The sequence below is a fragment of the Mirounga angustirostris genome, unplaced genomic scaffold (genome assembly GCF_029215605.1).
Source record: "Mirounga angustirostris isolate CCGP_5_RB_7025 unplaced genomic scaffold, mMirAng1.0.hap1 SCAF_2, whole genome shotgun sequence".
NCBI lineage: Eukaryota > Metazoa > Chordata > Mammalia > Carnivora > Phocidae > Mirounga > Mirounga angustirostris.
Window position 1 is genome coordinate 163,605,896 of NW_026991710.1, and position 26,842 is coordinate 163,632,737.

Consider the following 26,842-nt stretch of genomic DNA (forward strand, 5'->3'; position numbering starts at 1 on the left):
TGTGATTTTAATTAAAATTTGCCTTTTTCTATACTTGGCCTAATTTTTCCCATCACTTCTTTCTTGTTTCCTCATCGTTCACTGCAGTTTTGCTGAAAGAATCTTCTGGGTGGAGTAGTAAATACTATAGAGAAAATGAAACTGTATGATGGGTGAGACACTAAGGATAATATCAGTACTTCATAGGGAGGTTGTAAACAATAAAGAATATAAATGCGGAATTTTAGTGAGCCGAATTACACATGAGTTAATCCTTTTGGTCCCCTGAGCTCCTCTGGGACACTGGCAGTGCAGACAGGGAAGTGAAGCGCAACAGGGCTGAGTCTGCAAGGGCATAGAACTAGTGAGGTGGAGAATCCTAGTCCCGAGCCCTGGGTTCTGCGGGATGGCATTACACTGACACGTGACACAGCATGGGTTGGACACCTGCTCTACAGTTCCTGGTCCCGTCTGTCACCATTAATGACAGTCAGTGCTGGGCATGGAGCCTACTTAAAATACACCAACCTTTATACATTCTTTCCTTTCTTTTCACTCTCTTTACAAATGGCTTCTAATAGGGGCACCTGGGTGGCTCAGTTGGTTAAGCGTCCAACTCTTGATTTTGGCTCAGGTCGTGATCTCAGGGTTGTGAGATTGAGCCCCGCAGCAGCCTCGCTGGGCATGGAGCCTGCTTAGGATTCTTTCTCTCCCTCTGCCCCTGCCCCAGCTCACTCTCTTGCTCTCTCTTTCTCTCAAAAAAAAAAAAGGCTTCTAATACTTAGAAACCTGGTTCTATGTCTTTCAGATATATTTAATAGACAGGGAGTATAAAGAGGGTAGCTACTTCTTTTATTAGGGACATTAAAACATCTGCACAAGAATCTCAAAGATCATTCCTCATTTGAGAGCACAGACAGTAGTCCCAGTGCTGGAGTTAACATTAAGGACTTTGGTTGGGCAGCCAGGCTATCAGGAACGTCACATCCTACCTCTCTGAGCCTCTGTGCGTCATGATAAAGTGAGGACAGCAGGAGGACTTCCGTGAAAGGGCCACCACACTCTGTGAGACAATGCAGGCGGGGTGCGGACGTGGTGCCTGGCCCATAGTGACTCATAATATGTGTTAGGGCTATTTTGTGACTGTCAATCATAAGTAGCCTCATCTTTTCCGCCTTAAGTTGCCAGCATATCCTGACTCATCCTATCTTTTTATTTTTTCCACACATGTTGGTTTGGAAAGCTTACTTGAAGTTTTCCGGGGTGGGGGGGGGGGGGCGTTACCTAGAGGAGAAAGAAAGATAAGAAGGCCATTTTGTTTCCCCATTGAGTCAGAAAGGACTTTGCTAATATTTTGGTTCCTGGGGCATGTTTGTAGACTATCCAGTAGGTGCGTCCAGATCTTCTGTTTCTTTAAACAAAGGTTAACTTTTGCCCTTCAAAGTGGACTTTGTCTACTCCTCCCTTACGCGGGAACTCTGCTTCATAACAGTGGTGTCATATTTGGTGATAAGGCTCAGCTGAGAAGGGTCCCTTCGATGGTGACTCAGTCATCCTCCTTTCAAAATCTGTCTGCCTTCCTGCCGGTCTGGAATTTATTCCTCCTAGTTCCCTTCCTTCCTTAGAACATTTCCGTTCAACATGTAAGTGCCTCAGAGGTAAAAGGAAGGAACGAAATTCTCTAATAAATGAGTAGCGGCATTAATCTTACCCTGTTTCAGCTGTAAGAACTTTTGATAAATAGCATTTTTACGCATGGACATAACTTCAGTGGGGCTCGTTGGCTGTTGAGATCTAGTGCTGTGTTTTGATTTCCTCTGCTCCTCCATTCTAAATTATTTTGAACTTGTTTATATCTTAGGCTGAGTTTGATTTGTTTTACTTTGCATTTGACATGACTTCTCAAATAAAAGTCATTCTTCTACTTCAAAGCCTGAGCACTTTAAAAAACTGTCTCTGCATTTTTGTCCTTAAAAAAATAATTTGCAAGAAGCAAAAATAACTTTAGGAAATAAAGTGCTCACTTGGGTTGGATATAAGCCTGAGGTTTATTTGTAATGAAAAAGTCCTCAGTTGTGTGGGACCTGGTTTTGTGAGTGCTGAAATTCATTGCATGCTTCTTTGAGCTGTCAGAGCTGATAGGCTAAGTACGCCTCTGGCGGTTGTGTTTAACTTCCGAGTTGAAGCGTGTTCCCCCGCCCGGCAGCATCAGCATCTGCACAGGAGGTAGAGGGGTGTGTGTGTGTGTGTGTGTGTGCGCGCGCGCGTGTGTGTGTGTGACTGTGGAGAGATGTCCACAATGTATTGTATGTGGGAAATGAAATCACAGAACAATACATACAGTATGATCCTACATCTGTTCATTTTTTTTAAAAAGGAAGAAAGACATTCTCAAAAACATTCTACACTGTATGTTTATATTTAGAAAATACCTGGAAAGAGACACACAAAATAGTTAACAGTGTTTCTCTAGAAAGTAGGTTCAAGAAAGAAGAGTGATGAGGAATTTTCATATTTGTACATCATACAGTTTTGTACTGATATTTTCATAATAAGCATATGTTATTTATAAAATTAGAGAAGAAGAAGAAAGGCTTTAGAGCAATGCTGAGGAGTAGGGGTATAAGGGAAGTAATATAGTTAACATGCTATTGGTTTTATAGGAGTTGTATTTATTCTGTAGATTCTAATAATGGCCGTCATAGGTGAAAAATGAGAGGTGTAACAAAGTAATGAACCCAGAAGATAGTGTTTCTGAAGAGTCTCCTGCATATTCTGATCTTGGGGGGATTTGAGATGGAACTGTAAAGATGTTTGAGGTTAGAGCTGCATCCCTGTTCATCACGTCCCAGCTGTTGAGAAACTGGAAGGAGCTTGAGCTGCACGGCCGTTGAGTGCCTGGGCCGGAGGGCTGGGCCTCTCAGCCCCGGTGTCCATCTGGGCGTCCGTGTGGGCTCCTGAGGCCACTCCTGGCCCAGGGAAAGGAGCATTACACCGTGTCCACAGAGTGAAGAGGCGCCCCGTGTCTTACTGCTAGTTTAAGGTTCATGATTATTGGAAAACAGTTTGAGATCCTCACAGGCAAAGGAGTTTTGTCAAAAGTTTTGCCTTGGATGTGCATTGATTTAAGTGCCTTTCTACACTGAATTTTTTTTTTAATATTTTATTTATTTATTTGACAGAGAGAGACACAGCGAGAGAGGGAACACAAGCAGGGGGAGTGGGAGAGGGAGAAGCAGGCTCCCTGCAGAGCAAGGAGCTTGATGTGGGGCTTGATCCCAGGACCCTGGGATCATGACCTGAACCGAAGGCAGACACTTAACCGACTGAGCCATCCAGGCACCCCTACACTGAATTTTTGTACTTAACTGTTTGTTATCCATGAAACTCGATTTTATATATTCAGTACCAATCATAGCTGTGTGACGTAACTGTCCGTTTGCATGTGAATCTTCGTGTTCATTTGCTGCCTTGGTACATTAGTAAATTGCTGGAATAATTTGGTCAGATCCAAATTCTGTCTCCATTCTGCTCCTCTCTGCTCTCACTATCAGTGACTTTCCCCATCTTCCTGCATTCCGTCCATTTTTCTTTTCCTTGATTTTTCTTACTGTCTCTCCCCCACTTCCACCCTCAGTGATGTGTTTACCCCCGACTCTCCCTACCAGTTTCCCGTGACTTAGCAGGGGGATTGCAGAGCTTTCTGGCCACTTCGCAGGCCAAACTGATGGCAAAAGAGATTGTGGTGATAGAGCTACAAAGGCAGGTGGTGCTGTGGCTTATTGTCGACGCCAAGGATCAAAAGTCTTGTAGCCAGCCTCAGTTTCTCTTTTTTGGATGTTGCTCCTGACACCTCAGGATTCCCATGGAATGCCAGCAGAAAGCGTGGAGATGGGCTTGGAAGGAACACAGAAAGCAGCCCTTCTCTGCTTTTGTTGTGGGCTGTGCTCAGCATGGATGGAAAAAGATAGTGCCCAAGAGCAAATGTGCGTACTCATTTAGAATAGCTAGATAGATTATAGAGAGGTAGATAATACATAAAATCTATGAAGAGATTGTTTCTCTCTTCCCATAGCATCCGGGGCTTGCCTCTCTTACATCAGATTCACACAGTGAAGCTACAAGTGGCACAGTTAACAATTTTATCATCAACTAAACCAGAAGGCACAAAGGAAACCTCTTCAAAAACCAAATACTTGGGGTGCCTGGGCAGCTCAGTTGGTTAAGTGTCTGCCGGGGTCCTGGGATCAAGCCCTATATCGGGCTCCCTGCTCAGCAGGGAGTTTGCTTCTCCCTCTACCCTTCCCCCCCTGCTCGTGATCTCTCTCTCTCAAATAAAAAAAAATACTTTTAAGCTATAAGAGTGATTGGTACTGTTCTTAGTTGATCGGTTCGATGTTGGTAATTACCAGTTACTGCTCAGTTCGGCAAGAAGCAGCTTTGGCGTGATCTTTTATCACATGTATTAAGACACTGACGTGAAGTTGTAGAGCAGAAGGCAGGAAGCCAGGACCCACGGGCCCAGCACAGTAAGGGGAGCCCGAGTGGTTTTACAGGTGGCAGATTGAGGGGCAGAGCCTGAGCTGGAGCTGGGCTGCCAGCTAACAGGGCACAGCCCCACCTGAATCGACAGCTTTCTGACGTCGGAGTGAGCGTTAGGACTGGAATAGTCTAGCTCCTGAGTGGATGTACTCCCACCAGTGACTCCTTAGCTATAATTAGGTTAGGTGATTCTGGGTTTTTGTTTTTCCTATTGATATATGCTAATCCTTGCTCTCACCTACAGTATTAACTACCCATTCTACCTCTTACAGTTACCGAAATGTTTAATAATACCTAAATTGAATAACTTTGAGTGGATTTGTGTGTATGAAATGGTTAACAGTGTAACAAAGCCTGCATCATTAAATATTTATTTAATCCAAGAGCAAAGAGCACGGTTTTAAATAGTTTATTCCTTTAAAACTTTTAAAACATGTTTAACAATTTACAAAAGTGACATGCTTATCATTTGTTGTCCAAGCTAACATTACAAAAGTATATGTAGTGAGAAGTGAAAACCCCCTCCGATTTCCTGTCTCTACAGGAATAGCCATTGTATCATTCCAGAACTTTTTCTATACACTTGTGCGTATGGTAAGAGTATAAATATGGGGTTTTCTTTCTTAAACATGAATTGGATCATGGTATACATCCAGGCAGCCTTTCTTACTTATTAGATTGTGGGCCTCTTCCTTATAAGTATATAGAGATCTACCTCATTTTTATGACTCTGTCTTACAATCATTTCACGTTTCCATAATGATGCAGGTATTTGTTGTCTCACATATTCTTACTGTTACAAATAATGCCACGGAAGTATTCTTGTACACATCTGCTCGTTCCTGTGCAAGCATGCTTTTTTAAGTTGAAAACCTGTGAATGTGGGTGAAATGTTGCCTGTTGCCACCAGTGACAGAAGATGTACAGAATGCAGAGTGATGAGTTCTGGAGACAGTACAGTGCCAGGAAAATGTGATGTTCCTAAGCCACGTGCACTTCTGCCTTTTTATTGGCTAATGTAATTGCAACTTAGTGCGCATTATTGAATTTTAATGAAAAGTTTTTTATGTTGTAATTCCATGAGTTGACACTTCAAAGAAGAGTTAAGTTCGAAGGTCAATGTCTTTTGAAAAAACTTTTGTTTCCAAGCTGACTTTAAAAAGGTTTGTGTATGTGGTCAGAGCGTCATGGCCATTTAAAGCAGAGCTGCTGACTCCTCAGAAACCCAAACAGGCAGCAGTCAGCAGCTGTGTGCAGTGAGGGTTCCAGACCTCAGCTTCTTGCTGCCCTGGAGGGGGCCAGTGACAGGGCGGAAGACAGCAGAGTCCTTCTTGGCCGTGCTTGTCCACTCCGGAACCTTGCTGTTGAGATAATGTGTAAATGGTTTTAGTCCAACTTAATACACTGTTTGCGCCACATTGGTAAAATGTTAATAGTTGGCTTACTACTCAGTTTAACCACATATTGACAAGGTGTAGTGTGTCTTAAACACACAGCTTCCTACCCCCAAAACGATAGCATTTTTTTTTTTGGTTGAGAGTTTTATTAAATACGAAGTCCAGGTGATTCATTTTGGATTTAAGAAATGTAAAGTATGTTGATATGAGGCTTGACCTTTCAGAAAGTATCCACTGACAACACGACTGTCCTTCTTCCTTCCCAGTGCTTGGTCTGGTCCTTCCCATATGGGCAATAGCACTCATCTCCTTTGGTGTTGCGTTGCTGTTTGCCCTTTTTGTATGGCTCTTTGTGTGTCCATGGATGCGGAGGAAAATAGCAGGTAAGGGCTTTTTTATTCCTCTGATTTACAAAATCCCTGGTTCCTGGGGCTTCAGGTATAATCCATAATCACCCTTACTAACACAGGAAACTGAAAACATGGATGAGTCCAGAACATAGCACTGAGATACAGGCCCCATCCTTGTCTCTTGGCTCCTGACTGCTTTCCCGCTCAAGCTTTTTCTTGGTCACTTGTGACTTGAGTGAGCAGTAAGGTCCTGGTTGCCTCGGATAACTGGAAGTTGACTGTTTGGTCAGTTTCTACCAGCCTGATGAAAAACATTAGTCTTCAGGGAAATGCAGATTAACACTATAATAAGATATTAGTTCATACCCACAGGATTGGCTAAAACTAAATAAACTAGTATTTTGAACTGTTGATGAAGAAGTGAAATAATAGAATTTTCATGCATTTATGGTGAAAAATGGTACAACCACTTTGGAAATTAGAAGTTTCCTGTAAAGTTAAGCATACATTTACCACATGACCCAGTAATTCCACTCCTAGGAATTTATCCAAGAAAAATGAGTATACACATCCATAAAAAGACTTGTATGCAATCATTCTGTCCTAATAGCCAGAAACTAGAAACAGCCCTAGTGTTCCTAAATAGGTGAAAGGATAACCAAATTGTGGTATATTCATAGAGTAGAAGCCTGCTTAGCACTCAAGAGAATGAACTACCCACAACATAATGAATTTCACAGACGTTGTTTTGAGCAAAAGAAGCCAGCTACAAAAGAGTACGTACTGTATGATTCTAGGGAAAATTAATCTATAGCAATAGAAACCAGTGGGTGCTGGAGATGGTGGGGAGTTTCAGGAGACTGATGGCAAAGGGGCACATGGGCACATTCCAGGGACATGGAAATGTTCTCTCTCCCGGTTGGGGGAGTGTTTTTAGGGTGTACTCATTCATCACAGGTCATCTGCCTGTACACTTAAAATATATGAATTTTATTATGTATAAATTACACCTCGACATAAACAATTTTTTTAAAAAGAAGAATATGGGTCAGAAAGTTGCCAGAGTTGTTTTTCTGTCACTAGCAACATAATTCCAAGCCTTGAGGCCACATGCTTTTATAGGGTTCTCAAAAGAAAAGAAGTATTTACTTTTGGCCTCAGAGTGTGCCTTACAATTGTGTTTTAGTGTGGACATATCTGACTTTGAAAACCCATATTTCAAAGAAGGGCAAAAGAAATGAGGAGACATACCATATTCATGAAGTGGAAGACCCAGTAGAGTTACGATGTCAGTTCTTGTCAAATTGCCCTCTAGATTTAATACATTTTAAATTAAAATCCCAGCAAGATATGTGGTAGATGTAGAGAAGTTACTTTTAAAATCTATGTGGAAAGGTAAAGGAACTAGAATAGCCAAAAACAATTTTAAAAAAGAACAAGTTGGAGGATTCATACTACTCAATTCAGACTTAATATAAAGCAACCAGACCATGTGGAATGAGTGAAAAGATAACCCACATTAATAGAACAGACTAGAGTCCAGAAATAGACCCACACAAATACAGCACATTATTTTTCAACAAAGTACAGAGGCACTGCAGTGGAGAAAGAGACATCTTTCAACAAATGGTATTAGAACATTTGGACATCTATATGCAAAAAAAAGAACCTCAACGTAAGCCTCACACCTGTAAAAAAAAACAATTAACTCAAAGCGCATCATAGATTTAAATGAAAATAGAAAGTGATAAGACTTTTAGGGAAAAAAATAAAATGCATAGAATTTGTCCATATTTTTTTGAGCCATTCAGATTGGTGTGTAGTGGTATCTCGTGATTTTAATTTGCACTTCCATGATGACTAACAATGTGGAGTGCCTTTCCATGGACTTATTTGCCATTTATATAGCTTTACTGATGAAGTGTGTGTTCAAATTTTTTGCTCATTTTGTAACTGCGCTATTTTCGAAGATTTCTCTGTGTTCTGAATACAAGTCCTTTGTCAGAGGATTTGCAAATACTTCCTCCCAATCTGTAGCTTGTCTTTTCATTCCCTTAATAGTGTTTCTCACAGAGCAATAGTTTTTAATCTTGATGAAGTGCGGTTTACCAAATTTTTTATAAATTGTGTTTTGGGTGTCCCATCTAAAAATTCTTTGTTTCACCCACTAACAAAAGTTTTTTTCCCCTTTTTAAAATTTTTATAAAAATCACAAATTCTGTGGTTTCATTTATGTGATAGTCTGAAACAGACAAAACTGTAGGGACAGTGGTTGCCAAGGAGCTGGGCAGGGGGTCTGACTACACGGGGAGCTTTGGGAGATGATAGAACCTCTCTGCATCCTGATTGTGGGGGGGGGTTACATGGATCTAGACACCTCTTAGAATCAGGACGGACACGCACATAGGCACATAGTCAACTTACTGCATATAAATTCAAACAAAAACTAAAAAGATGCACATTAATATACCTACAACTTCAGATTAAATGGTGTAAAGCCACGTCAGTAATGGGTTGATAACTAGCTGCTGCTGCTTCCCCCATGTAGCCCCGCTCCCTGCTCTCTGCTGAGAATAAATATCACCTCCTCTATTCATACAGAGTACTCGCCTAAGATGAGCCTCTTAAAACATGCCACTGGCCTGATTTAACCCCATACTTAAATGCTTTGATGTTTAAAGACTTTTCCTACTATCTGAACATTCTTGTCAAATAGACTATAAAATCTTTGCTTTTCAGCTTAAGGCTATTAATATGACAGCAGGAAACTGATATTGCTCCCCGTTCTGGCTTCCCAGGAGGTTTTTTTTTTTTTTTTTTTTGCCAATGCCATATTTTGATATTTTCACTATATATTCTTGTTCGGTTGTTTTAAGTACACACTAGTGATTAAGGACATGGACCATAGAGCTAAACTACCTGCATTTTACCACCTGGGTGACTCTGGGCAAATGGCTTAATCTCTCTGTTCCTCGGTGTGCTCATTAATAAAAAGCAGAAAATAATGAAACCTGTATCATGTAAGTGTTAACAATTTTTGCTTAATTATTATTGTAATCTTTACAAATATTATTTCTCCCATTTTGATTATAAGCACCTTGTGGTCGGAGATCTGTGTGTACCTTTCTTCGTTCCCCGTAGTACAGAACAGAAGTGTAGTTTTGGAAGATGTGTGTGTGTTTCTTCTGACTCTCTAGATAGAGAGAGAGAGGTGATGGAGATTCTGTGAGTGTATCCAGCAGAGGAACTGAGAAGAATTCTTGCATTTTAGTCCTGTAGGTGAGAGCTTAGATATTTGCCCAGGGGAATTTACAAGTAGCGACATCATTAAATCAGCCGTACCACTTATCAGATCGGATTAAAAAGAATGCTACAGAGCTTTCAAGCAGCTCTTTAAAAAAATCCCTTCTCTCTTATGAAAGTAAAGAATTTTTAAAAGTAAGTAGGATCTCTCTGTTCCTTTTTGGAAGATGATTTACTTGTTTCCTAAGATTTGGTGACCTGAAGAAATTGGAGACCAATAATTTATTGAACAGAAGAAAACCAAACAGACTCTAACTAATATCTCTGAAGACAAAAAGGATAAACAATTCAGTGATTTTGAGGTTAGTTTAAGAAAACACAAGACCAGTCCAGATAGTTGTAGGATTACAGAATGCAAGCCCTGGAAGGGACCGTGGGGACCGGATCTAGCCCTCTCTATTTGTTGGTTTTGGAGGAGATGACTGAGGCTTGAGCCCCCCTCTTGTCCTCAGTAGCTGAATTTTTCTGGCTCAAGTTTCCCAGATAATTGAACTCTCCACTTTATTTTTTCTATCTAGCTATAACTATTTTTTTTCATTTCCAAAGTAACTACTGAAGTATAAAGATAAATATTCATTTTTATATTCATTTTTTAATAACAAGAACTCTATTTCACCATTTTCAGTTATGACTATATGTTCTTTAGGCAAATTACAAAAAGAAGCCGCTTTATCACGAGTGTCCGATGAAAGCCTCGGGAAAATTCAGGAAGTGGATTCCCCGGTATTTAAAGAGCTACCAGGTGCCAAGGCCAATGACGACAGCACTGTCCCTCTCACGGGGCCTGCAGGGGAGCTGGCTGGGACCTCGGAAGGCACATCAGTGGGAAACCACCCCCGGGCCTCCTATGGTAAGACGTGTGCAGAGGATTGGGGTTTGCATGGTTGGCAGAAGGCAGTCTTAATGCACAGAAGTGCTCCCCAGTTTCATGTTTTGGGAGAACCCAGGCTAAAGATCTCAGGAGACCATGCAGTCACAGAGCAGGAGCAGGCTCACTCTGGGCCTGTGATTGTCTTCCAAGAGCTATTTCTGGTCTCATGAGGGGCCGCACACCATGCCCGCACTGCCTCCGTGCGGCTGGGCTCGGGCAGCTGTGCGCGCATCCTCCCAGCTGCCGGAGCTTGGCCCTTCCAGCTCGCTAAGTGTGCTTTCCTCCCGGAAGACACAGAGGAAAGCTGAAATTGGAACCAAGGAGGTCGTCCTACTGTAGAATCACAGGAACCTCAGAAAACATCGAGACTGTCCTGTGGCAGGGGGGTTCTTTTGTTTCCTAACATTTGTGGAGAACAATGGGCGAAGCACCAGCCTCTGCCAAGCCTGTCTGGGCAGCTCCCCGCCTCCCTGCAAGGTGGCGCCCTGGCACCTGCTTTCGCTTCCCGTAGGTGCGGTCTCCGACGTGGCCCAAAGAAAGCAAATGGATTTTGCCCCACTGATCTGACAGATAAGTGCCTCTAACAGTCATGATTGGCCTTTAAGGAGCACCTAAAATATCTGTCTCCCAGTGAACTGGATTTTGTCCCTCATGTATGAAGTTTCCCCAAGATAAGTTCCTTATAAGGATTCTCCCTTTATTGGTTACTAGAAACAGGAAAGAGTGCTGTGGTAATTTCTAGAAGACACTTTTTAAGAGAAAAATAGCATCATTTTCAAATGCCATATTATTAGTTTGTATGTTTCCAAATTTCCTTTTTTATTTTAACCATATTACATGTTCTTTATAGTTAATGTGGAAAAGAAAGCAGGTGGAAAAAATTGAGAATCCCCATAACCCTAATTTCCAGAGATAACCACCATGAGGAGTATTTCCTTCCAGAAACCAATTATATTCGAAAGGCTAGAAAATCAGACTCTCGTTAACCCTTTTCAGGAAGGGCACTTTCCATGACTCATGGCTCTGCAAAATCGCCCATCTCCAACGGTACCTTCGGCTTTGATGGCCACACGCGGAGCGACGGGCACGTGTACCACACGGTGCACAAAGACTCGGGGCTCTACAAGGACTTGCTGCACAGAATGCACACGGACAGGGGCCCCGAGGACAGGCCCGCCCCAGAGAACAACTACAGGCTGCTGCGCCGGAACAACAGCTACACCTGCTACACGGCCGCCATCTGTGGGATGCCCGTGCACTCGACCTTCAAAGCTGCCGACTCGTCCTCCGCCCCCGAGGACAGCGAGAAGCTGGTGGGTGACGCCGTATCCTACTCCAAGAAGAGACTTCGCTATGACAGCTACTCGAGCTACTGCAATGCGGTCGCAGAAGCTGAGATCGAGGCCGATGAGGGAGGTGTGGAAATGAAGCTGGCCTCTGAGCTGACCGATCCTGACCAGCCCCGAGAGGACCCTGCAGAAGAGGAGAAGGAGGAGAAGGACACAGCCGAGGTCCACCTCCTGTTCCATTTCCTGCAGGTCCTCACCGCCTGTTTTGGATCCTTCGCTCATGGTGGCAATGACGTGAGGTAAGTTATTCGTTCGTTCAGCGAGTATGTGCTGAGGGTCTGCCTGCGGGCCAGGTGCTGTGCGGACAGCCGACTAAGACCCCTGTCACTGGGAGTAGACATATGTGGTGTGCTAGGCCGTGTAAGTGCGCAGGGGAGAATAAGGTAGGAAGGGGGATGGCAGCGCCTGGGGGACTGCAGTGTTGGCTAGGCTGCTCAAGTTAGGGCTCGCTGGGTGAGATCTGAAGGGGCTGAGGGAGCCAGCCGAGTGAGCATCTGTGGGAGAGCAGTCCCAGGACAGCAGGTGCAAAGGCCTGAGGCAGGAGCGGGCCTTGGGTACCGTAGGAAGAGCAAGGAGGCCACGGAGGGAGAGAGTGTGGACTGTAAGGTCAGCAGGTCATGGAGGCCTGGAATATGTAAAGAGTCTCTGTTCTCTTCTTCCGAGCTGGGAAGCCCTAGATAAGCCGTGTAGTTTCCCAAAGCCTCAGTGTCCCAATCTGTAAAATGGGGGTGAAACTAGTACCAGCCTCATGGGGTTTCCAGGAGGATTAAGTGAGATGCTGAATTTAATGCGCTTAGGACGGTGCTCCTCACATAGTCAGTATCTGTGTATTTTCTTTATTACTATTACTATAATTATCATCAGGCCTAGTGTTTTTTTCCAAATCAGGAAAACATGCAGTTGTCGTAGTTCTTACTGCGCAGATATATGACTGGCATTCTATAGCTGTGGCTTTCCAGACTCTGCCTAACCAGGTGCGGTTCAGTGTCTGTTCTTTTTAAAAGAAGTCATCCTCCCAGACGAGAGGCCTGGACATCTCAGGTTCCACTCACTGTTATATAGGTGTCGCCGTGTTATTGCTTTTGAGGCATCATGTTCTGTCCTATCTTAGTTTCTTGACTGCCCCCCCCCCGCCCCCAGCACCACTCTGCTTCCTCCTCCTCCTGATCAAAAATTGTTCACTGAAGCCCTGGTACTGGTAAAGTGCTCTGAATTGGGTCCCTGTTCTTTGGGAGTTTAAATTCCAGCTGGGGAGATTAAAAGAACATACATGGAAAAGTACCGAACCACCCCAGAGCAGTATTGCAAGGCCTCAGGAAGAGTCCGGTGGGGACTGCTTCAGAAGGCTGGAGTCTCAGGCAATGGCTTGCAGTGCAGGGGCTGGTTTTGAGGCTTCTGAGTACAGACATGGTCGGATAAAAGCAAGATTCTGGAAGTAACGTGACAGTAGAGAGAGGCTTCTGTTCCTTTAACCATAGATTATTACCTTTACCCCAGGCTTCAGTGCTGAACCATTTGTAACTTACTCTAATCCATCTCAAAACGGTCCTTTGAGGTCATAAGTGGTATCCTTCAAAGACAGGGAATCTGAAGCTCAGTAATGTGACGTTTCTGACCCAGGATCACACAGCTAATGAGAAGCAGTCTCGAATGGCAGCTCTCTGTGACCCTCAGCCTCCACTCTGCCTGCACAGCGTCGAGCGGGCTGAGAAGGGGAGACTGGACCTGCAGACAGCCGCCGTCGAAGGCCTGCAGGGGGCTCCGCACGCGGGAGCTCAGAGGTTGTTGCTCCATCCTCACAACAAGTGAAAAAGTGGGCAGACTGAAAAATCAACAACCTGCCTTGGACCCATAGAAAGAGGAGGACCCAGGGCAGTTGGCTGTTCCCAAGTACAGGAGAGACAGAGAAGTACAGGGGGTCATGGAGGAGACTCACGAGTGGAAAGTGCTGTGGGGACCAGTGCCGGGCAGGAGAGCCTGAACTGGAATGATGAATTCCTGGAGGCTCCGTGGAGACAAGTGTGAGGGGTAAAGACCCCAGGAAGAGCCCCCCTCCCCCACCGCAGATTGTCAGTTTTACCTCTACTAGGAGCTCTATCAGCTCCTCATGGTGAAAATGAGAGAAAACAGTCCCCTCCTATTTCCATCACGGGGGAGAGGCAAAGTAACTATTTTGACATACCCAGAGCACTGTGCTCTTAACAAGCTGCCCTCAGGGGAAACTAGTTAACCAGAGCCTAGCCCTCTGGGGTTTTATCACAGCCTAACCTGGATGAAGGGAAACCCTAGCCCACATGAACCATCCGTCCTACACGAAGCGGAGAAACAAACAGAAATACTTGTGAAGTTCGCAGTCCAGAGGCAGAGCCTCACGGAAAGACCGAGATCTAACCACAGGACTAGCGAAGCCTTCCCCGCCCTGCTGTACCTCTCCACCACATCACTGCAGGCCTACTTACAGCAGCTCCTTTTACCTGGCACCTCGTGTCTGCCTATCAAGAAAGAATACAAGACATACCAAACGGCAGAATGCACAATTGGAAGAGAGCACAAGCATCAGAACCAGTCATGGCAAGGGATATTAGAATGATCAGATTGGGAATTTAAAACAACTATGACCAATATGCTAAGGGTTCTAATGGATAAAGTAGGCATCATGCCAGAACAGATGGGCAATGTAAGCAGAGACATGGAAACCCTAAGAAAGAACCAGAAAGAAATACTAGAGATGACACTGTAACAGAAATGAAGAATGCCTTTGATGGGCTTACTAGTACACTGGACACGGCTGAATGAAGAATCTCTGAGCATGAGGATATGTCAACAGGAATCTCCAAAACCAAAAAGTAAAGAGAACAAAGACCGAAAGAAACAGAATAAAATATCCAAGGAGTGTGGGACAGTTACAGAGGTGTTAACATATGCATAATGGGATTACCAGAAGGAGAAGACAGAGAGAAAGGAACAGATGAAATATTTGAAACAATAATGACTGAGAATTTCCCTAAATCAGTGGTAGACACCAACCAACCCATAGGTCCAGGAAGCTCAGAGAGTAGCAAGTGGGATAAAGGCCCCCAAGAAACTATACCTAGGCATATCATTCTCAAACTATAGAAAATCAAAGATAAAAGAAAAATTCCTGAAAGAAGCCAGAAGAAAAAAACTTATAGAGGAACAAAGATAAGAATTACATCTATCTTCTCCTCAGAAACCATGCAATTGAGAGTGGAGTGAAATATTTAAAGTTGTGAGGGGGAAAAAATCCACCAACCTAGAATTATGTACCCTGGGAAATTATTCTTCAGAAGTGAAGGAGAAATAAAGACTTTCTCAGAAGAACAAAAAGTGAGGGAATTTGTTGCCAGAGAAATACCTTGCCTTGTAAGAAATGTTAAGAGAAATTCTTTAGAGAGAAGAAAAATCATATAGCTCAGAAACTCAGATCTACATAAAGAGAGGAAGAACAGCATGGAAGGATTAAGTAAAGGTAAAAATACTTATTTTTCTTATTCTTAATTGATCTAAAAGATAACAGTTTGTTCAAAATAATACTAACAGTGTATCAATTATTCAATCATGTATGCTGATATATATTATTATACGTATAGAGTTACCTGTAGTTTCATATATAGACATATCTCAACAAGTTAAAAAGAATATAAATAATTACAATGTCTGCTCTCAGACCACAATTGAATTAAAATATATATATACACACACACACCCGTATATGCATACACACAGCTGTATATATGTATATGTATGTACATATATATAATTGACCTTTGAACAATATGGGTCTGAACTGTGCATCCACTTACATGCAGGTTTTTTTCAATACTATAAATACATTTCTTTATAATTTTCTTTTTTTTTAAGATTTTGTTTATTTGGGGCGCCTGGGTGGCTCAGTCATTAAGCGTCTGCCTTCGGCTCAGGTCATGATTCCAGGTCCTGGGATCGAGCCCCGCATCGGCCTCCCTGCTCCGCAGGAGGCCTGCTTCTCCCTCTCCCACTCCCCCTGCTTGTGTTCCCTCTCTCGCTGTGTCTCTCTCTCTGTCAAATAAATAAATAAAATCTTTAAAAAAAAAAAAAAAGATTTTGTTTATTTATTTGTCAGAGAGAGAGCACAAGCAGGGGGAGTGGCAGGCAGAGGGAGAGGGAGAAGCAGGCTTCCCACCAAGCAGGGAGCCCGATGTGGGGCTCGATCCCAGGACCCTGGGATCATGACCTGAGCCAAAGGCAGACGCTTAACTGACTGAGCCACCCAGGTGTCCCTTCTTTATGATTTTCTTAACATTTTCTTTTCTCTAGCTTACTTTATTGTAAAAATATAATACATAATACATATAACATGCAAAATATGTGTTAATAGACTTCCAGTCAATAGTACTATTAGTAGTAAGGTTTTTGTGGAGTCAGAAATTATACACAGAGTTTTGACTGTGTGGGGGTCAGCGTCCTAACCCCCACAGTGTTGAAGAATCAACTATGTATGTATTTTATATATTTTACATTTATATGTTTTATATTTATATTACATATTTTGCATATATATATCATTATGTATGCCTGTATTAAGTGAAATGAATGATAGCAGTGATACAGGGGATGGGAGGGAGAAATGAGGATTTTTTTTATTTTAAGGACCCATGCTGTCTGTGAAATGGTATAGTCTTTTTTGAAAGCAGACATGGATTAGCTGTAGAGGCATATATTGCAAAGTCTAGGGCAACAACTAAAAACAGTTTTAAAAAAGTATAATCAATATGCTAAGAGAAGAGAGAAAATGAAATCATATAAAATACTCAATTAAAAGGCAAAAAAAAGTGGAAGACAAAGTAGGAAAGAACAAGGCCAACAAATAGAAAAGAGTAACAAATATGGTAGATATTAATCCTCCTAATCAGTGATCACTTTGAATGTCAGTGGTCTAAATGCACCTATTAAAAGACAAAGACTGTCGGACTGGATCAAAAAACAAGACCCAAGTATATGTTGCCATAAGAAATCCACTTTAAATATAAAGACACATTCAGGTTAAAAGTAAATGGAAGGAGGAAAATATATCATGCTAATACTAATCAAACAAAAACAGGAGTCGCTATGTTAATTTTAGGCAGAATAAACACATTCAGCAAGCAGAAAATCAGTAAGGACATAGTTGAATTCACTAACCCCATCAAGTCAACTGGATATAACTGGCGTCCGTGGACTGCTTCCTCTAACAGCATAATTCACATCCTTTTCAAGCTCATATGGAACATTCAGCAGGATATGCTATATTTTGGACCATATAACACACCTAAACACATTTTAAAAAAAATAAAGCTAATATAGTGTCTGCTCTCAGAGCATAATGGAATTAAACTAGAAATCCATAACAGAAAGATAATTAGAAGATCCCAGAATATAAGAAGATTAAACTTCTTCTTCTTTTTTTTTTTTTTTTTTAAAGATTTTAGTTATTTAACAGAGAGAGACACAGCGAGAGAAGGAATACAAGCAGGGGGAGTGGGAGAGGGAGAAGCAGGCTTTCCGCTGAGCAGAGAGCCCGATGTGGGGCTCGATCTCAGCACCCTGAGATCATGACCTGAGCCGAAGGCAGACACTTAACAACTGAGCCACCCAGGTGTCCAGGAGATTAAACTTCTAAATAACACATGGATCAAAGGAGAAATTTTTTTTTTTAAAGATTTATTTATTCATTTGAGAGAGCGAGAATGAGAGAGAGAGAGAGAGAGCATGAGAGGGGGAGGGTTAGAGGGAGAAGCAGGCTCCTTGCTGAGCAGGGAGCCCAATGCGGGACTCGATCCCAGGACTCCAGGATCATGACCTGAGCCGAAGGCAGTGGCTTAACCAACTGAGCCACCCAGGCGCCCCAAAGGAGAAATTTTTAAATATTTTAAACTAAATCAAAATGAAAACACATCAAAATTAGTGGGAAGCAGCAAAAGCAGTGCTTAGAAATTTATAGCACTGAAAGTATATATTAGAAAAGAATATATAAAATCAGTAATCTAAATTTCCACCCAAGGAAACTAGAAAAAGAGGAGAAAATTAAATCCAAAGTAAGCAGAGGAAATAATAAGAATTAGAAAAGAATCGGTGAAATTGAAATCAGGAAATCAAAAGAGAAAATCAGTGAAACCAAAGGCTAATTCTTTGAATAGATTAATAAAGGCGATAAGCCTCTAGCCAGGCTAACTAAGAAAAAGAGAGGATACAAATTACTAATATCAGAAATGAAAGAGCGGACTTCACTATAGATCCTATGAACATTAAAAAGATAATACTCTGAACCACTCTGGCCATAATTTTGACAACCTAGATGAAAAAGACTAATTCGTTGAATGACACAACTTGCCGGAACTCATGAAAGACGAAATAGACTATCTGAGTAGGCCTATCTCTATTTAAGAAATCAAATCAATAATTAATAACCTTCCAGAACAGAAAGCTCCACGCCCAGATGGGTTCACTGGTGAATTCTACCAAACATTTAAGGAAGAAATTATGCCAATTCTCTACAGGCTCTTTGAGAGGATAGAAGTAGAGGGCATACTCCCTAACTTATTCTACAAGGCCATTGACATAAAAGAAAACTACAGACCAATATCTGTCACAAGCGTGGATGTACACATCCTCAACAGAATATCAGCAAATTCAATCCAGCGGTGTATAAAAAGAATGAAACACCATGACCAAGTGATATTTATCCCAGGTATGCAAGGCTGATTCAACATTCAAAAATCAGTTAATGTAATCTATCACATCAATAGGCTAAAAAGGAAAAAATCACATGATCATATCAATTGAGGCAGAAAAATCTTGAACAAAATTTACCACTTAATTCATGATAAAAACTCTCAGTAAACTAGGAATAAAGGGGAACTTCCTCAACTCCTGAAATGAATAAGCAGTTATAGCAAGGTTGCAGGAATGAGGTTAATATACAACTGCTTTCCTACACACCAGTAATGAACAGGTGGCGTTTGAAATTAAAAACAGGATATTGTTTACATAATGAAACAGGTATAAATCTAACAAAATATGTACAAGATCTAGATGCAGAAAACCACAAAACTGTTGAATAAAATCAAAGAATTAAATGGAGAGATTTTCCATGTTCAAGGATAGGAAGACTCAATATTGTCAAGATGTCAGTTCTTCCCATCTTGATTTATAAATTCCTTACAATCCCAGTCAAAATCCCAGCAACTTATTTTGCGGATATCAACAAACTGATTGTAAAATTTACAAGGAAAAGCAAAAGACCCTGAATAGCCAGCACCGTATTGGAGGAGTAGGACAAAACTGAAGGACTGACACTACCCAACATCAAGACTTACTATAATATAGCTACAGTAATCAAGACAGTGTGGTAATGGTAAAAGAATAGATAAATCAGTGAAATGGAGTAGAGCTCAGAAATAGACTCCTGTAGGGGCGCCTGGGTGGCTCAGTCATTAAGCGTCTGCCTTCAGCTCAGGTCATGATCCCAGGGTCCTGGGATCAAGCTCTGCGTCAGGATCCCTGCTCTACAGGGGGCCTGCTTCTCCCTCTGCCCCCCACTCATGCGTGCACTCTCTCTCTCTCAAATTAATAAATAAAATCTTAAAAGAAAAATAGACTCCCATAAATATAGTCAACTGATTTTTGACAAAGGAGCAAAGGAGATACAGAAGAGCAAAGAGAGTCTTCTCAATGAATGGTGCTGGAACAACTAGACATCCGTGTGCAAAAAAATGAATCTGGAAACAGACCTTACACCCTTCAGAGAAAGTAACTCAAAATGGATCACAAACCTAAACGTAAAGAGAAAAACTATGAAACTCTAGTGGGATAACACAGGAGAAAACCTAGATGACCGTGGGTATGGAAATGATTCTTTAGATATAACACCAAGGGCACAGTCCATAAAGGAAATACTAGATAAACTGGACTTTATTAAAATTAGAAACTGCTGCATGGTGGAGGACAGTGTCACGAGAAAGAGAAGAGACGCCGGAAACAGAGAAAATATTTGCAAAAGACATATCTGCTAAAATAGTAATATACAAAGAATTCTTAAAACTGAACAATAAGAAAAGAACCCAGTTTTAAAAATGGGCCAAACACCTTACCAGACACCTCACCAAAGAATGGGGTGCGTGGGTGGCTCAGTCGGCTTAGCATCCAACCCTTGGTCCTAGCTCAGGTCTTGATCTCAGGGTCGTGAGTTCAAGCCCCGCGTTGAGCTCCACTCTGGGCATGGAGCCTATCTTAAAACCCAAACCAAACCTGTGGCATCCTCCAAAACAGTCCGCGTGTGCCTCCAAGGGCCTGAGTGACAGCAGCGGGTTGAGGGGAAGGGTGTAAGCACTAAGTCCTGCCGCCTGCTGGTGACAGGACTTTGGCATCCACTTCCTCATCAGTAAAATGGGAGCAGCAATAGCTGGGGGGCAGGGTGGGCGTGAGAACCAACGGTTAGAGACGGTGTCTGTGGCCCGTCGTGTGGGAGCTGACACAGCCACCCTGCTAGCTAGTAGTAGGAGCAATGCTAGTAGTGACAATGGAAATAGAGGAAAAATAGAAGAGAAAAAAGAACTGGGTGTTTGTGTCCACTTGTCATGACATTTCAGTACTCCTTTAAAAAATTAAGAAGGCACACACCCATTAAGGGGCCTCCTGTAAAAAAAACCCACAATGACAAGTGTCGGCGAGGGTGTGGAGAAATGGGAGGCTCGTGCGCTGTTGGTGGGCATGGAGACTGGCCCAGCTGCTGTGGAAAATGATCTGGAGGCTCCTCAGAATACGAAAAATAGGACCACCGTGTGACCCCGCAGTCTTCTTCCTTCCGAATGTGTACCCGGGAGAAGTGCAGGCGGGGTCCTGAAGGGGTATTTGTACACCTGTGTTCACTGCACATTACTCCCGGCGGCCAGGGGGCGGATGGAGATGTGGGCTGTGCATCCGGGGGGTGTCCAGCCTTGCAGAGGGAGGAAATTCCCACTCGTGCTCCCACGTGGATGAACCCCGAGGACATGATGCAGAGTGAAGTAAGCCCGTCACACAGACACGAATACTAAGTCATCCTGCTTCTACAAAGTACCTAGAGTAGTCAAATCCGTGGAAACAGAAAGTAGGGTGGCGATGAGCTGCGGCAGGGGTCGGGGCAGAGGGACTTACTGTTCCGTGGGTGTAAAGTTCCAGACTTGCAAGGTGAGAACGTCCTAGAGATCTGTTTCACAACAGCGTGAACTGCAGAACACTACTGAACCGCACACTTAGAAATGGTGAAGGTAGTACATTTGGTGGGGTTTTTCACCTCAATAAAACAAGTTAATCATTTTGATTATGTGGGCGATCCACAAATACAGGCAGCTGGGCTTTCCTCAAGCCCGGGAAGCCGCCACCCACTGTGCACGGGGCCTCGTGCACGTGCAGACCGTGTCTGTGTCACCATCTCTTTTTCCCCCCCAGTAATGCCATCGGTCCCCTGGTAGCCTTGTGGCTGATTTACGAGCAAGGCGCAGTCCTGCAAGAAGCAGCGACCCCTGTCTGGCTCTTGTTTTATGGAGGAGTCGGCATCTGCACCGGTCTCTGGGTCTGGGGGAGAAGAGTGATCCAGACCATGGGGAAGGACCTCACTCCCATCACGCCGTCGAGGTAAGCCGAAGCGCCAGGCTGAGGGGCAGGGCTGTCCTCCCAGGCCTGCCACAGAACCCGGCCGCCCCTCCGCCCCCACGCCCTCAGCACAGCCTCCGGGCCGCTGGGGGCCCAGCGGGGACAGGGCTCGCCACCCGTCGCCGCCCTCCGGCCCGTGCACCCGGCCCATCTGCAGTGGCACCGAGCGAGGGAAAGTGAGAGGCTGGAAGTTTAGGAGGAAGAGAAGCTGAAGCAGAGCAGGAGGGAAGAGGAAAAGAAACCCCGGTCCAGGCTCCCCGGGGGTCTTACCCCACGGGAGGCCCAGAGGGCAAGCGGGCCCAGGGTCTGCATTTCCTGAAAATTCTCTGCCACACAGCTTCACCTGCTGGATGGAAGCAGCTCTCGGCTGCCACCCTTCGAGGTTAGCCTGTGCGAGCTTCCTGGGGCTCAGCAGATGGGGGACGGTGCCCCGCTGTCCTCCCACACGGTCTCTCCGTGGTCCTTCTGTTGTGTATTCTCCACATATATTTGGGGTTCAGTACAAACTGACAGGAGAACTTCGAGAACACAACTAAACTTGGAACCCCCTATTATAGGAAGTCTTTCCCCCCTTGAAACCCACTGTAATGAAAGATGCTTTTATAAGATGGATTTGAAGAAAAATGAGCAATCTGAGGGGAAAATTCACTTTTTTTGCAAGAAGTACACATTTTAAAAATGGGAGTATGGTTTTTTTCTTCCTCTGCCACTTTAGAAATGACTAATTTAGCATTTTTTACACAGCAGGAATTTCTGACCCAGTTACAACAGTGTGTGCTTTTGGAAAACATATCAGAAAAAGAAGGCTATTTAGGGCTGTAAACAGTATCATGCACAGTCTTAGTGTGAATTGTTGTCATTATGCAGCAGTTTCTTTTCTGCTAATGTCATCTGGCCCCCGTCAGCAGGCCAACAATCGACCCAAAGAATGTTCTGGTGAGACTCTGGCACCCCTGGGGTGCCAGTGAGGCTGATACAAAGAGCGCCTGTGATGTGTGTCTTGTGCCCCCTCCCGCAGCGGCTTCACCATTGAGCTGGCCTCCGCGTTCACAGTGGTGATCGCCTCCAACGTCGGGCTTCCCGTCAGCACCACGCACTGCAAGGTGGGTCTGGCCTCGGGCTGCTGGGTTCAGTCCACAGTTGCCGAGCGAGTGGAGAAAAGCCAGCGGCGCTTGGTGTATGCTTGTTTGTGCAAACAGTCATCTCAAGGTTTGGCTGGGTCCGCTGGAGTGTTGCTGGATGTGGGCTGTCCCTCTCGACCTTCCAGGCTCAGCAGCATGATGCCTTCTGTCGCGCACACTTGGCCTTCTCAGTGCATGCATGGCAAGAGCTCTCCCTCCTTCCATGTATGCTTCACACTTTCCATTTGTCCTGTTTCTCTCTCGTTTCCACAGTGGATTTTGCAGTGAAGTCATGTGTACGCTAACCATATTCGTTGGCTCACATGGGGGCATGGCACCCAGTTCCAGCCAGTGCAGGGGACTGGGCGTTGACAGTGGAAGTAGACTAAGCAGAAATCATCTCAATGGAAGTGTAAGACTTGGTTGTTTCAGTTCTTTGTCCTTATGTGACTGGTCAAAGTGACTCGATTGCCTTAGAGTCCATTCCAAAGGAGGGGTAATGCTGAATATCGATCAAGTGCTCTAAAACTCAGGCCTGGGCAGGAGGGAATTCCTTAGAACGGGGGAATGTTGGAGCTGCAAGGAACCTGAAAGATGAAGGAAGAGGAAATGGTCTCGGTGAGTTTCTGGGAGTCCTCCAGCGTCACCCAGGGAGGAGCCAGGACTAGAACCCAGGTCTGCCCCTAAAACATACTCAGTGGGCTTCCCAGGCACCGTTCATTGTGGGCACCAGGGCCACCAAAGTGACCAAGGCAGAGACAGCCATCCACATTCACACACAGTTTAAAAACACCAACCGATGTGTTTATTATAAACAAATACCATTACGTGTGAATGGCTTAATGCTTCAAATATTAAAATGACAGGTGGCGTTTATGGGAGTATTTTAAGTAGGCCAGCTGACAAATCCGGAGCCTCGTGGCATGGAGAATCAGCCTCATTGGAAAGAGGCTTTTTGTTTCCTTGTTTTCTCCTTTTTTGCTACAGTATGTAGAAAACCCACAGTTTCCAGAAATTTTTATTATAAAAATCACTGCCACTTACTGAGTGCTTGGGAAATGCCAAGTGCTGTGTTTAGGGCTTCATACATGTGCAACAGATAAATCACTCTACCCCACAGCAACCCTATGAAATTGGTAGTTATTCCCAATTTACAGATGAGAAAACTGAGGACTCCCGAGTTAGATCACTCTCCCAAGATCATACATTCAGCATGTGCTAGAGCCAGCATTCAGACGTTGACCTCATGCTCTGTGCCTTCTACTTGTCACAGTGATCCTGGTAATGGTAACCAACCACAGCTAAGACATGCGGGGCAGGTGCTCTCTGCGGGTAGCGTGTTAAGTGCCCTGTGAATATGAACCCATTTAATCCTCCCAAGAACCTTTGGAGGTGAGTGCTAAGGTGACTTCAGTTTTAGCAATGAGGAAACTGAAGATAGCAAGGTTAAGTAACTCACCCAAGCTCACATGACCAGGGAGGGGCCCAACTGAGGTCCCGCACCAGCAGGGTGGCCCCGCCCTGCTTTCCGCACCCTGCCCCCCACACCTGGCAGGTGCAAAGAAGGAAGGCAGGAAAAATGCGCTGCGTTCTGCCATTCTGTCACTGTTACTGTTCTGATTCCAGTGATGTAAAAGTTACAAAAGAAGCACACATTCATTGAAATATTTCAAACAGTACAAAACTCTATGGAATGGAAAGTGATCCTCTTCCGCCTTACTCCACATCAACTTCAATTCACTGGTGTGTGGGAGCAGAGAGGAAATGCCTCTTACTAAATATATTTTTCTCCCAAAGAAATAGGCTTTGAACTTTACTGCAGGCACGAAGAGTCTTTGGGGCTGCTTTTAAATAAATGTTACTGTCTTCTTAATGATTAACCCTGCACGTAAGCAAGCCTAGTGAAGGCCACCTCTTTCCCACCAGTTGAAAGATCTCTTGAAAAACCGAGTTTGGTTTCCCTGGGCTGTTACCTAGCGTTATCAGCAGTCTGACCTATACAAATGTATGAAGTGTTATAACAGACAGTACTTTTGCTGATAACACTAAACTTTATTTTTTTTTTAAGATTTTATTTATTTATTTGACAGAGACACAGCGAGAGAGGGAACACAAGCAGGGGGAGTGGGAGAGGGAGAAGCAGGCTCCCCGCGGAGCATGGAACCAGACGTGGGGCTAGATCCCAGGACCCTGGGATCATGACCTGAGCCGAAGGCAGACGCTTAATGACTGAGCCACCCAGGTGCCCCAAGACTAAACTTTATAATACTACTTACAGAAATAGATGAAAAGTATTAAGTGCCCATAAAAACCTACACTCTTATGTCATTTCCCCAATATTTATATTTATACTATAATGAGGAGGTGTGCCTAAGGAATTTATATCCAGTTTGTACAGGACCTTAATGAATAAATGTGTATGTCATCATTATCCTAAAATATCCGTACAAATCATGTGATACGTTTTGTTTCCTTAGAGCTGATGATAAATAGAGTTAGGATAGCTCGTTGGGGACTTAAAATAAGTCTCCTTAACACGAGGCCACAGTCGATGTCGGCTGTCAAATAGACAGGAGCCAGACCTCCACTCAGATTCTGACCAGTCTGGCCAGTGTCACTGATGGTGGACTGATGGAAAAAGCCCAGAGCTACTCGCTGCAGTAGCTTAAGTCAGGGTCCTGGCTTTCCGGTCCTCACCGCAGGGTGCAAAGCCTGGGTGGTGAGGCGCTGGGACGAGCTTGCAGCTGCCCTCTGGCCGAGCGCCCCCCCCCCCCCCCCCCCGCTGTGCCAGTCCGTGTGCGGTAGCCCCGCGCAGCAGGTGCGGGCGGAAATATGAGAGACACGGCGTGGCGTTAGGAGCAAGGCCCCGTGTGGGTGACACCATGATTCTGGAAACATTCAAAGGGTGCTGACATCTGCATAAAGTCATAACTGAATGCCATTGTGTTTTTTCAGGAATAATCACACCACCTGTTCGATTTTTCCAGCTCTCTGCTTCCTGTCCTCTCTGCTTGTTAGGTTTCTTGCTTAGAGCCACCTTCTGCAGAAGGGGGGCAAAAGTTAGGAACTTGGCAAGAAAAGATGGAAAGTATTGCTGAAAATACACTTTTGAATGTATATGGGTACATTTTATTCATTCATGCTTTTTTTCTAAGTGTACATAACTAAGGGCATAGTTTAAATTTTATTGTACCCCATTTAAAACACAAACCTCCATTAAGTGATCCAGATGTTAGCTGAATATATAATTTAGAAAAGCATAATTAGAAAAATCATATTATCCAGAACAGTATACTGTATTAGTATAATCATGTATTTCAGAACGCATAGGCAAAACAAGTTTTGCTTTCTATAAATCTTTCGGTGTTATACATTTTTGTATTTTACATCAGAGAGTTCAATTCATTAGATATTCTCCTGGGACGCTACCTCTGGCTAAAGTTAAAAGCCTTCATTAAAAAAATAGAAACGACTCTTGAAAATAAAAGTATCAACAGTTGTATGTTTCAGTAACTTGAATTTCCCTTCCCTTCTGTGAGCCTTGATCAGCTGCGGTCTCCAGCCAAGGCTACTGCAGACAGGGGCCACTATGAACACATCTGTGAGCTTTTTCACAGTGATTCAGAGTGGTGGTACCCAAAACGGGCTGGTTTGGGATGATTCTTTTTTGGGAATTACCCACATCGTTCATCTCTATTGATGACATAAATGATTATGCAACCAGTCTTTGGATTTGGAAGTGCTTTTAGGAAACACTGCTGATTTTAAAAGTTAGTATTATAGGGCACCTGGGTGGCTCAGTTGGTTAAGCGACTGCCTTCGGCTCAGGTCATGATCCTGGAGTCCCTGGATCGAGTCCCGCATCGGGCTCCCTGCTCAGCAGGGGGTCTGCTTCTCCCTCTGGCCCTAACCCCTCTCGTGTGCTCTCTCTCAAATAAATAAATAAAATCTTAAAAAAAAAAAGTTTAAAAGTTAGTATTATAATTTCTAATTTAATTTTCTGATTCTTGCTCTTTGGTTCCCCGGCTCCTCAATAATTCTATTGCTCTTGGTGCCTATGATGGCCTTAATATGGAAACACATTTAGCTTACTAAGAGGGAGGTTACAACACAGCAATGAATAATACAAACAAAAGACAATTAGTAGTGAAGACATAGTACTCTGGGTCCCTTGTGATCCATATAACATAACAACTAAAAAGATAAGGCAAAAGCCACTAGAACTCAAAAATTAATATGTCTAAGTGTGTGACAGATG

At 43.7% G+C, this 26,842-nt stretch overlaps 1 protein-coding gene across 15 annotated transcripts in view; it reads left to right on the forward strand.

Moving 5' to 3' along the window:
* The window catches only part of SLC20A2 (solute carrier family 20 member 2), a 103,648-nt gene that overhangs the window by 68,317 nt on the left and 8,489 nt on the right, over window positions 1-26,842 (forward strand). For 10 of the 15 annotated variants that reach the window (XM_064585474.1, XM_064585469.1, XM_064585470.1 and 7 more), the window contains 5 exons: window positions 6,185-6,301; window positions 10,197-10,421; window positions 11,439-12,030; window positions 21,260-21,445; window positions 22,482-22,566. In XM_064585474.1, the coding sequence (XP_064441544.1) occupies window positions 6,185-6,301; window positions 10,197-10,421; window positions 11,439-12,030; window positions 21,260-21,445; window positions 22,482-22,566 (1,205 nt within the window). Of the gene's footprint in view, window positions 1-6,184; window positions 6,302-10,196; window positions 10,422-11,438; window positions 12,031-21,259; window positions 21,446-22,368; window positions 22,567-23,857; window positions 23,977-26,842 lie in introns of all 15 variants that reach the window. The other 5 variants (XR_010409673.1, XR_010409674.1, XM_064585479.1 and 2 more) reach the window with 5 other exon arrangements.